This window comes from Pangasianodon hypophthalmus, chromosome 7 (assembly GCF_027358585.1).
Source record: "Pangasianodon hypophthalmus isolate fPanHyp1 chromosome 7, fPanHyp1.pri, whole genome shotgun sequence".
NCBI lineage: Eukaryota > Metazoa > Chordata > Actinopteri > Siluriformes > Pangasiidae > Pangasianodon > Pangasianodon hypophthalmus.
The window spans coordinates 930,200-942,336 of NC_069716.1; the positions used below are offsets into that span (position 1 = coordinate 930,200).

Here is a 12,137-nt window from a genome sequence, read left to right on the forward strand (position 1 = left end):
GCACCAAGTCTGGCTTTGAGAGACAGGATCGCATGTCCATTGCCAGGCAGTGGCACGCCCCTTACCTGAGTGCACAAAGGACCTACACGCAGTACTCTTCCTCAGTGAGCATATTTGCTTGTCCTGATGAAAGTGAGACAAGCTTGGTGGATCTCTCCACTCGATGTTTCAGAGAACTGGGGTTAAGGACGGTAATATATTGTCACCTCTTTCATAATCTTGTGTTCGAGATCCACCTATGGGAGAAATGGACAACTCCCCTGTTGCCCAAAACACTCACAGTGAGGCCCTGTAAGACAGGGGATGGTCACCTAGTTAGGTGGTACTTGACGCATCCCATAGTAACATGCCTGGTGACACCATGCACAGAGGTGATAGTGGTATGCAGGAGGAAACATGAAGGACAGGTAGTGGCATACATATGCAAACAAGCCTGGCGATGCCCACACAGAAGTGAAGGTGGCATCCATGCGAGAACATAAAAGTAATGCTGGTGACATGAATAAGCAGAGCCTGACAGCCAAAGCTTAAAGGGCAGTTAGAGGGCTTAATGGAGGGAGGCTACAAGAGCCTACTCCTAGGACAGAATGAGCTACCGGGGTCCTAGTGACATTAAGCAGGTAGTATCTGACAAATGTATGGGGAGAAGCCCAGCTTGCAGCGGAACAGGTATCCTGTAATGAAACCCACCTAAACAGAGCCCAAGAGGCAGTCATGCCCCTAGTAGAGTGTGCTCTAAGGCCCCCAGGATGCTGCACTCCCTTCGATTCATATGCCAAAGTTATAGCTTCCACAAGCCAATGAGAGAGGCATTGTTTAGAAATGGGATTCCCCGTTGGCGGGGTGGCCTAGGAAATGAAGAGCTGGTCACTCCTCCTGAAAGGACTGGTCCAATCCAAGTAGGCCCGAAGGGCACGCACAGGACACAGAGCGTTCAACCTCTGATCCTCTAGATAGGAGAAGGGAGGCAAAAAGCTCAATCACCTCGCGAGTGAATGCTGGGGAGCATTTAGCCATAAAGGCCTGGTTGGGCATGTGAAAAACCTTATCTCCACTGTGAGAGAATTTAGTGCACGAGGGATGAACAGAGAATGCGTGTAAGTCACTGACATGTTTGGCTGAAGCCAGGGCCAGGAGCAAAGCTGTCTTAAAGGACAGAAACTTTGGGGAAATGTCTCTGAGGGGCTCAAAAGGCTGTTGAGACAGAGCCTCCAGCACCATGGAGAAGTCCCCATCTGGAACAGCTCTTCTAGTGACTGTAAGGGAATGGTGAGCGCCCTTCATGTACCTGCGAATGAGGGGGTGCTGTCTCACCATTGTGCCGTTGAGCACAACATGGCATGCAGCAATAGCTGCTAAGTAGACCTTAATAGTGGAAAAGGATTTACCACCGTCCATAAGGTCTTGCAAAAAGCATAAAATATCCGAAACTGAACACTGATATGATATCAGCCAGCACCCATCACACCACTCCTGGAACACATGCCACTTACTGTCATATAGGGACCTTGTGGAGGAGGCCCTAGCACTCTGTATGGTGGTGGCCACATGTAGAGGAAGCCCCATTATGTTCAGTTTTGCCCTCTCATGGGCCAAGCCCAGAGGGCCACCTTGTCTGGATGAGAGTGATAGATTTTCCCATTTGCCTGAGACAGGAGGTCTGTGCATAATACGAGGGGCCATGGCTGGGCATACAAAAGAGGAATTATCTCTCCCAGCCACATTGCTAGGCAAAATGGGAGGGAATGCGTAGAGCAGCACGTTGGGCCACGGATGGACAAATGCATCCACGCTGAGGGGTGTGTCCCCATCCCTTAGTAAGAAGAACATAGGACAATGAGCGTTTCACATGAGGTAACGAGATCTATAGTTGCCTGACCGAATCTCTCCCACAGCAATCCCACTACTTGAGGTTAGAGGCACCAGTCTCCGTAGAGTTGGTTCCCCCTCAACAAGAGGTCTGCGCCCCTGTTCGAAATGCCTGGGACATGTGTCACACGTAATGGCAGAAAGTGCCGTCTGCTCCACACTAAAAGCCTGTGAGCTAGAGCATGAAGCGCATGGAGTGCATCCCTACTTGGCAATTGACGTTTGCTACAGCCATGATATTTTCACAGTGTACCAGCACATGATGGCCATGGTGGCGGGGCAGGAAATGTTTCAGAGTCTTCCAAACTGTAATGACCTCCAAATAATTTATGTGGGCTGAGCGAAGCTCATTTACCCACAAGCCATTCATGTTCTGCCCTCCTGGATGGCTCCCCACTCTGTTGAGGATGCAACTGTTGTTAGCACTTTTCGCAACACACCCACCCTGAGGGGGGTGCCATGAACCTAAAACTCCAAGTGGTGCAGGGCTGCTGAGCATGAGTGCGTCACCCTGACGGAGTGGCAGAGATATTGTACCCTTGCCCCCTCCTTGAACTGTGAGAGGCAATTCATTATGCGCTCTTGCGATAGGCATGCACGCATAGTTATTGAATTCAGCTCCAGACCCAGGAATATGACATTCTGAGCAGGAGTGAAACTGCTTTTGCTCTATTCACTCTGAAGCCGAGCGAATTGATGTGCGCAAGCAGGCCATCTTGGGTGGGGATAAGGTGTCTGGCGATAGAGGGCACAATGGTGGGCGGGGGGGGGGTCACCTGTGCAGAGAGTGGCCATGTCCTTATCTCCCCATCAAAGTTTCCTGTCATGAACATCCCTCTCTTGGTCAGTGGCACTATGTAGAGCCTACCACACAAAATTCGAAGAGGAAGGACTGAGGTAAGGCAGTGGGAGTGAAGGTCTACATCATCCTCATTCCAGAGCCGGATGGCTCATTAATGAAGGAGGGTTCACCTGGTAAGATGTCCTTGAGGAGAGTCGGATCGCTTTGGTCAGCCCAGCTACAGTTTTCGGGGAAGTCAAGGGCTTCTTCGAGTGTGTTTCAGGCCTATGCGAACCACACAGAAAGGATGAGAATCCCTAGTTGTGATAAAGCACCGCACGTGGCCGGGCAGGTATGCGACTGGTTATCCCTAGTGGAAGCCGAAGCTGGTTTAGAATGCGCCATGGCAGCAAAACACAGAGCTCAGTCGAACCCGTAGGGTGGGCAGCCGTAGGACAGGGAAAAAGATTGAGAGGAGGAAGGCAGCCTAATAAGTAGTATGAGCATGGGTGGCTTGGAAAGACACAGCTAACCTGGCTTGCAAGATAAACACGTCTGGCAGAGGCTGATCCAAGGCATATGTCCTCCTGCAGACAAAAAGTGCCAATCAGTAATCCAGCGAGATGAGAGCACAAAATAAACCAGAGGTTGCGAGAAGAGAATGTCAACTGAGGAAGAGTACCGCGTGCAGGTTCTTTATGCACTCGGGTAAGGGGCGTGCCTCTACCAGGCACTGGACACACGCTCGTGTCTGTCAAAGCCAGACATAGTGCAATTGGATGCTTCTGCAGAGGTCAGGTACGGATGCCCTTCCCATAAGTGGATCTCGAACACGAGATGATGAAAGAAAACATCACAGTATCATTCAGTCAGTTCTAGGTTAATCTACAACTTTTACCCTTCTAGAGTTTGTCTTTAACCCATTACGTTTATACTGTATACTTTACAGGGTTCTGTAGTTTACTGATAAGGAACTGTTCTAGAGCGGGTTCTTGTGTTTCAGAGTGCGTTATTGTGGATGTCAGGAGTGTGTGGCAGGTGGCAGTGTTGGGTTTATGACTCTGTGACTAACACAGAACACAGAAGAAATGGATTCTGGAAGAGTTCCAGGATTATAAACACAGGAACACACAATTCAGCACACACTTCAGTACAGGTAATGTCATGTAGAACATCTCTGTAACTATAAATGCACTACTAAAAGTAAGGGATAAAAATGAATGAAGTGCACATCAGCTAGTGTACACTTTTAACTTATACTGAATCTGCAATAAGGAGTTTGTGTGTGTGTGTGTGTGTGTGTTGCTTTTTAAGGAGGTGTTACTGAAGATCTGATTATTTTCAAAATGGGAACTGAGAACAAGGTAGGAACTGATTTATTACTGGAGTTGTTTCTTCTACGGCTGCTTAATGTGCCTTATAATATAAATCTTATCGTATCTGAATATAAAATACACTCTTATGATCTAAAATAAACTCCGTGATTGAATATTAAATCAATACACCACTTAAGGACGAGTGTTACACTAATTTTAATCCCCTGTCGGTGATAAAATCTCTGTAACGCACACCCTCGAGTGGCTTATTGCATTTATAAAACAGTAACAAAAAGAACAAAAAAATTTGGCTCTTTAAAACAGAAGATAGTATCACTGCAAATCTTTGGAATCACCTATAACGGCTCCTCCGCAGGGTTGCAGGCGTTTAGTCTCCGTGATGGTGTGAGTTCTACAGAAAATTGCTGCCTCCCTGATGTCCGAGTGATTTACGTGTAAACCTAATGACACTCAGCAGTGCCACTCTGTGTGTATGTGTGTGTTTATGTGCTATTTTAGGTGATCAGGTGTAAAGCGGCTGTGGCTTGGGAACCTGGGAAGCCTCTCTCTGTTGAAGAAGTAGAAGTTGCTCCACCTAAAGACCATGAAGTGAGAATTAAGGTGCGTATTTCTCCTCAGGACTAACAGGAGTTTGTTCCTTCGGTTCTTCTATAAAATCTTGCTTGCAGCCTTGGCTTTTGGACACAACCACTGATTAAAACTTTGTGTGTGTGTGTGTGTGTGTGTGTATTTGTGTGTGTGGTGTTGCAGATAGCAGCGAGCGGAGTGTGTCACACAGACTTGACGTATCTGTATGATTATGAGAAAGGAGTGGAGCCTCAGCCGTTTCCCCTCATTCTGGGTCACGAGGGTGCTGGTGTGGTGGAGAGTGTCGGCCCGGGGGTGACCGCTGTGCAGCCTGGTACAATAAACACACACACACACACTTGCTTGTCATCCATTGTAATCTGATGTCCTTTGTCCTGTAATGGTGGGTTCTGAGACGGCTCAACAGTCTAATCCTGGAACCCCAGGTTGTGTTACAGGTGGGGTATTTATAAGTGGTAGTGGTGGTAGCAGCATACTCCTGTGTGTTCTTCCTCAGTTGTTTATGGTATCTCCTACCAGTTCTGTCCTCTTCTTCCAGTGTTCAAGTCCCTCGGTCATCCCCGGGCCAACACTCTCCTGTCAATAAGGTTGAGCTGCTCCCATGTGTTATGGTCAGCAGATACCCCCTATAGGTTATCAGGTCTTATGTAGCACCTCTTTGGTGAAAGCTCCACCTGGTCTTTATACCTTTTTTTCTGTCTACCAGCTGAGCCTTGGCCACAGTGTACCTGACTGTAGACCACTCTGTGGGGCAGGTGGTTCTGGGGTGCTGATAACGTGACCTACCCAGTGTAGTTGTTTTTGTGTGACCATGGCCTCAATACTTCTACACCAGTGTAGATTATGACAGTCTATTTAGTTCTTCTTTTTCTTCTTCTTCTCCTTCCCTCCAGGTGATAAGGTGATCCCTGTCCTTCTGCCTCACTGTGCTAAGTGTGAGTTCTGTCTGAGCTCAAAGACGAACGTCTGCACAAAGACCTGGTGAGGACGTTGTTGTTGAGGTTTTTTTTTTATCCAATTACAGCCCCTGATCAACATGACCAAACATTATTGACTCTATATTTACTACTGTAACATAATACTTTTCTGAACTTATTATATAACACTTACATATTTTGAATCTCTAAATATTTTTGAAGCTCAAAATCTATATTTCTGTAAAGCTGTGCTGTGACTATTAGTAAGAGCACTATATAAGGAAAATTGAATATAAATGAACGTATAATATCAGGATTGAGTAGTGTGTTATATTTCTCCTCATTGCACTCATGTTCAGTTTGCTCACTGGAGGTTTAAATAGTGACCCTGGCAAACAGGTTACTCAGCTGATAATAGTGACTTTTTATCTACAGACCTTTTGTCTGTCTCTCTCAGGGGGAAGCTTCAGAAGGGTGTGCTAGCTGATGGTATGAATCGTATCACCTGTAAGGGGCAGCAGGTGTATCAGTTTGTTGGTGTGAGCACTTTCTGTGAATACACGGTTGTTCCTGATTACAACGTCGCCAAGATTCACCGAGATGCACCTTTGGATAAAGTCTGTCTCCTCGGCTGTGGAGTGGCTACGGGATACGGAGCAGCACTAAACGCGGCCAAAGTGTGTGTTTGTATGTTTGTGTATGTGTGTGTTCATTCCAGGAACTTTTAATGAGTAACTCGAACATGCAATAAAATAGTTTATCTTAGGAAATTATACTACTGATTAATCTGCCCACCTGTCTCATGGATGACTTTAATATCCTGAGTCATGGTGAGACACTTTAAATTTTTATGAACTCTCAGTGCTCTACTGACACACACTGCTGTACTTTTTTTTATAAACACCATGACATGGAGACTTTCAGACTTTTAATTTTAATCCTCCACTGCTCTGTAAAGCAAGGTGTCCCTTAGGGATCAATCAAAGGCTGTGTTTTATTTATTATTCATATAGTTGAATTTACAAGTGGGCCAGCTCTATCCACAAGCCCATGGCTGGACAGCTCTTTCCCTGAGACCATGGTCTGCCAGCTCTACCCATGAGTCCGTGTTCGGCTAGCACTATCCATGAGCCCGTGGTCGGCTAGCTCTATCCATGAGTCCGTGGTCTGCTAGCTCTGTCCACGAGCCCATGGTTGGCCAGCTTTTCCACGAGCCTTTATTCAGACAGCTTTATCCATGAGCTCATGAGCAGACAGCTCTATCCATGAGCTCGTGGTCAGACAGCTCTATCCATGAGCCTGTGGTTGACAGTTCTAAAACACCAGCCATTCTCATGCTGTTAGTTAGCCTTGTCTTCCAGCTTGAAGCTGTGAGGTAGTGAGCACCCCATGTGGCTCCCACCTGAAAGTCAGTATTTACCCCTAACCGATCCTAACCTAACCACTTTTCTTCTTAACATCTACTTCTTCCTCTTTTTCTTCAATTCCTCCTGCTTCTTCTTCCTCTTCTTTTCCTTTTCATTCCAATTTCCATCTTCACCATCTTCTCCTTTTTCTTCTTCTTTCACTTTCTTCATGTTCTTTTTCTTTTCCTTCTTCTTCTTGTCCTTGGTTAGGATAAGTCACAGGGTGAAAATAAATATAAGGGTGGGTGTGGCCTGAATGATGTCACTTCCACGTGCAAATATAATTGCATGCTTGTGAATTGGAAAGGCAGTGTATATACACAGCATCACTGCACTGTATACATTAATTCAAATTCTGACATATTTTTTGTGGATGAATTTATCTTATTTTCTGAACCCTGTGGTTGTACCTCCTCGTCTCTGCAGGTGGAGCGTGGTTCAGTCTGTGCCGTGTTCGGTTTGGGAGCCATCGGTCTTGCCGCTGTGATGGGCTGTAAAGCTGCCGGTGCCTCCAGGATCATCGGCGTCGACATCAACGCAGAGAAACGAGAAATTGCCAAGAAGTTTGGTGTCTCTGAGTTTGTGAACCCTAACGATCACAGCAAACCCATTCAGGAGGTGCTGGTGGAGATGACGAGTGGAGGAGTGGACTACAGCTTCGAGTGTGTGGGGAACGTCTCGCTTATGGTGGGTTTGAGTTTGAGTCAGGAAATATCAGCTTCCGTGTGACTGCTCTGCAGTGACAACTTCTTCTTCTGAAGGCAGAGATTGCACATTAGACGTGATTCAGATGATAATAAACTTCACGTTTGATTTGATTGATGCTCTTTTATGAAACTGTTTATGTGTAAATGGTGTCACTAAGACAACCGAGAGTGTGCTGATTCAGACTCAGATGAAAGAATGTGTTTTGTCTCCACTAGAGGGCAGCGTTTGAGAGCTGCAATGCTGCCTGGGGAACCTGTGTGATTGTGGGATGGACTGAAAAAAACCTAATGTCGGTGTTGCCTAAGGACCTCTTGCTGGGACGAACACTTAAAGGATGCTTCTTGGGTGGTAAGAGACGAGAAATTTATCACGTAGCTAATTGTAGCTACATAATGTCTATTAATATTAATTTCTGCTTTAAATAATCTGAACAAATAATCCACCACAAAAACGAAAGAAAAGGCTGAAAGTATTTTTAGAATGAAAACAGTTCTAAATAAATTTAGACAAATTTATCCAAATTGGTTGTTTGTGTGTGTGTGTGTGTTGTACTGAACAGGATGGAAGAGTGTGTGTAGTTTACCCAAACTGGTGGAGGACTACATGAGTGGCCGAATTTTGCTGGATGAGTTTGTGACACACACACTCACTCTGGAGGAGACTAACCACGCCTTCGAACTAATGACCAGTGGGAAAAGGTCTGTGAGTCACATGACCATAATACGACTAATAGAACTGTGTTAGTTTATTCATTAGGATTAAATAAACTTCCTGCAGATTCCCTCCGATTAGCTCGTGTTCCTTTTCTCTATCTTTCTATCTTTTTTCAGTCACCTACTAGTATTCTTTCTAAATATATAGAGTTATATTTACATCCCTTTACATCTTACTTTCTTTCAGTTCAGTTTGACTGAATGACTGACTGAAGCTGATTAAATCGGATTAAACAGGTGTTCTAATTAAAATAAGGACAAAATGAAGACACACTTTACAAAATAACGAACGCTGAATATAAAGTCACTTATCCCACTTTTCATTTATTGCTTTTTCTTTCTTTCTCAGTGTCCGATCGGTGATAAAAATGTGAGATGTGTGCATCCAATCTCAGTTCTTTACCCATGACAACATCATCAGTCACTTTGATGACACCATCAATCTCCATGGCAACAGTCTCACTCTTCAGTGGGCCTCAGAGCTGCTGGATCTTCTGTAAAGTTTAAAGGAAAACACAGTGATGTAGACGGAAACTTGGGACAGAAGACATGTCTGTGTGTTTGTCGTTCATGTGTTAATGCTGTGATTGTATATATCAATATAAAAATAAAATTGAGATGTAGTACAGATGTTGGAGAACATTTCATTGGTCCTGCCATTACATGATTTGAAGCAGTGTTTATTCAGATATACTGATGACAATTTATACTGCATTGCTCCCCCCTAACACTTGAGCCACTTCCTGGAACATTGTAGCAACCTAGCAACAGCCTAGGAGCCAATTGACATATCAAACTCCATAATTAAATACATGTTTTAACCTTTTAGCCTTTTAACTGTTCAACTTTTTAAGATTTTAAATTCTATAACCGTGAAACAATAGGTTATTGTCCATAACCCTGGTTCTCTGAAACATAGAGTGGCGAGATCGACCTTTGGGAAAGTCATCCATACCTGACCTCTGCAGAAGCATCCAATTGCACCAAGTCTGGCTTTGAGAGACAGGATCGCATGTCCATTGCCAGGCAGTGGCACGCCCCTTACCTGAGTGCACAAAGGACCTACACGCAGTACTCTTCCTCAGTGAGCATATTTGCTTGTCCTGATGAAAGTGAGACAAGCTTGGTGGATCTCTCCACTCGATGTTTCAGAGAACTGGGGTTAAGGACAGTAATCTATTGTCACCTCTTTCATAATCTTGTGTTCGAGATCCACCTATGGGAGAAATGGACAACTCCCCTGTTGCCCAAAACACTCACAGTGAGGCCCTGTAAGACAGGGGATGGTCACCTAGTTAGGTGGTACTTGACGCATCCCATAGTAACATGCCTGGTGACACCATGCACAGAGGTGATAGTGGTATGCAGGAGGAAACATGAAGGACAGGTAGTGGCATACATATGCAAACAAGCCTGGCGATGCCCACACAGAAGTGAAGGTGGCATCCATGCGAGAACATAAAAGTAATGCTGGTGACATGAATAAGCAGAGCCTGACAGCCAAAGCTTAAAGGGCAGTTAGAGGGCTTAATGGAGGGAGGCTACAAGAGCCTACTCCTAGGACAGAATGAGCTACCGGGGTCCTAGTGACATTAAGCAGGTAGTATCTGACAAATGTATGGGGAGAAGCCCAGCTTGCAGCGGAACAGGTATCCTGTAATGAAACCCACCTAAACAGAGCCCAAGAGGCAGTCATGCCCCTAGTAGAGTGTGCTCTAAGGCCCCCAGGAGGCTGCACTCCCTTCGATTCATATGCCAAAGTTATAGCTTCCACAAGCCAATGAGAGAGGCATTGTTTAGAAATGGGATTCCCCGTTGGCGGGGTGGCCTAGGAAATGAAGAGCTGGTCACTCCTCCTGAAAGGACTGGTCCAATCCAAGTAGGCCCGAAGGGCACGCACAGGACACAGAGCGTTCAACCTCTGATCCTCTAGATAGGAGAAGGGAGGCAAAAAGCTCAATCACCTCGCGAGTGAATGCTGGGGAGCATTTAGCCATAAAGGCCTGGTTGGGCATGTGAAAAACCTTATCTCCACTGTGAGAGAATTTAGTGCACGAGGGATGAACAGAGAATGCGTGTAAGTCACTGACATGTTTGGCTGAAGCCAGGGCCAGGAGCAAAGCTGTCTTAAAGGACAGAAACTTTGGGGAAATGTCTCTGAGGGGCTCAAAAGGCTGTTGAGACAGAGCCTCCAGCACCATGGAGAAGTCCCCATCTGGAACAGCTCTTCTAGTGACTGTAAGGGAATGGTGAGCGCCCTTCATGTACCTGCGAATGAGGGGGTGCTGTCTCACCATTGTGCCGTTGAGCACAACATGGCATGCAGCAATAGCTGCTAAGTAGACCTTAATAGTGGAAAAGGATTTACCACCGTCCATAAGGTCTTGCAAAAAGCATAAAATATCCGAAACTGAACACTGATATGATATCAGCCAGCACCCATCACACCACTCCTGGAACACATGCCACTTACTGTCATATAGGGAGCTTGTGGAAGAGGCCCTAGCACTCTGTATGGTGGTGGCCACATGTAGAGGAAGCCCCATTATGTTCAGTTTTGCCCTCTCATGGGCCAAGCCCAGAGGGCCACCTTGTCTGGATGAGAGTGATAGATTTTCCCGTTTGCCTGAGACAGGAGGTCTGTGCATAATACGAGGGGCCACGGCTGGGCATACAAAAGAGGAATTATCTCTCCCAGCCACACTGCTAGGCAAAATGGGAGGGAATGCGTAGAGCAGCACGTTGGGCCACGGATGGACAAATGCATCCACACTGAGGGGTGTGTCCCCATCCCTTAGTAAGAAGAACATAGGACAATGAGCGTTTCACATGAGGTAACGAGATCTATAGTTGCCTGACCGAATCTCTCCCACAGCAATCCCACTACTTGAGGTTAGAGGCACCAGTCTCCGTAGAGTTGGTTCCCCCTCAACAAGAGGTCTGCGCCCCTGTTCGAAATGCCTGGGACATGTGTCACACGTAATGGCAGAAAGTGCCGTCTGCTCCACACTAAAAGCCTGTGAGCTAGAGCATGAAGCGCATGGAGTGCATCCCTACTTGGCAATTGACGTTTGCTACAGCCATGATATTTTCACAGTGTACCAGCACATGATGGCCATGGTGGCGGGGCAGGAAATGTTTCAGAGTCTTCCAAACTGTAATGACCTCCAAATAATTTATGTGGGCTGAGCGAAGCTCATTTACCCACAAGCCATTCATGTTCTGCCCTCCTGGATGGCTCCCCACTCTGTTGAGGATGCAACTGTTGTTAGCACTTTTCGCAACACACCCACCCTGAGGGGGGTGCCATGAACCTAAAACTCCAAGTGGTGCAGGGCTGCTGAGCATGAGTGCGTCACCCTGACGGAGTGGCAGAGATATTGTACCCTTGCCCCCTCCTTGAACTGTGAGAGGCAATTCATTATGCGCTCTTGCGATAGGCATGCACGCATAGTTATTGAATTCAGCTCCAGACCCAGGAATATGACATTCTGAGCAGGAGTGAAACTGCTTTTGCTCTATTCACTCTGAAGCCGAGCGAATTGATGTGCGCAAGCAGGCCATCTTGGGTGGGGATAAGGTGTCTGGCGATAGAGGGCACAATGGTGGGCGGGGGGGGGGTCACCTGTGCAGAGAGTGGCCATGTCCTTATCTCCCCATCAAAGTTTCCTGTCATGAACATCCCTCTCTTGGTCAGTGGCACTATGTAGAGCCTACCACACAAAATTCGAAGAGGAAGGACTGAGGTAAGGCAGTGGGAGTGAAGGTCTACATCATCCTCATTCCAGAGCCGGATGGCTCATTAATGAAGGAGGGTT

General features: G+C 46.4%; 1 protein-coding gene across 2 annotated transcripts; it reads left to right on the forward strand.

Moving 5' to 3' along the window:
- The first annotated feature begins 3,724 nt into the window (after positions 1-3,724).
- Positions 3,725-8,949, forward strand: LOC128318564 (alcohol dehydrogenase class-3-like). Of its 2 annotated transcripts, none has more exons than XM_053235229.1 (10): positions 3,725-3,806; positions 3,965-4,014; positions 4,486-4,587; positions 4,738-4,888; positions 5,469-5,556; positions 5,950-6,169; positions 7,325-7,585; positions 7,822-7,954; positions 8,166-8,304; positions 8,669-8,949. In XM_053235229.1, exons 2-10 carry the CDS (start codon positions 3,997-3,999, stop codon positions 8,691-8,693), a joined length of 1,137 nt encoding a protein of 378 aa, XP_053091204.1. In that variant the 5' UTR covers positions 3,725-3,806; positions 3,965-3,996; the 3' UTR covers positions 8,694-8,949. The 2 variants fall into 2 exon arrangements, with proteins under 2 accessions (XP_053091204.1, XP_053091203.1); XM_053235228.1 differs by having other exon boundaries at positions 3,756-3,853.
- The last annotated feature ends 3,188 nt before the right edge of the window (positions 8,950-12,137 follow it).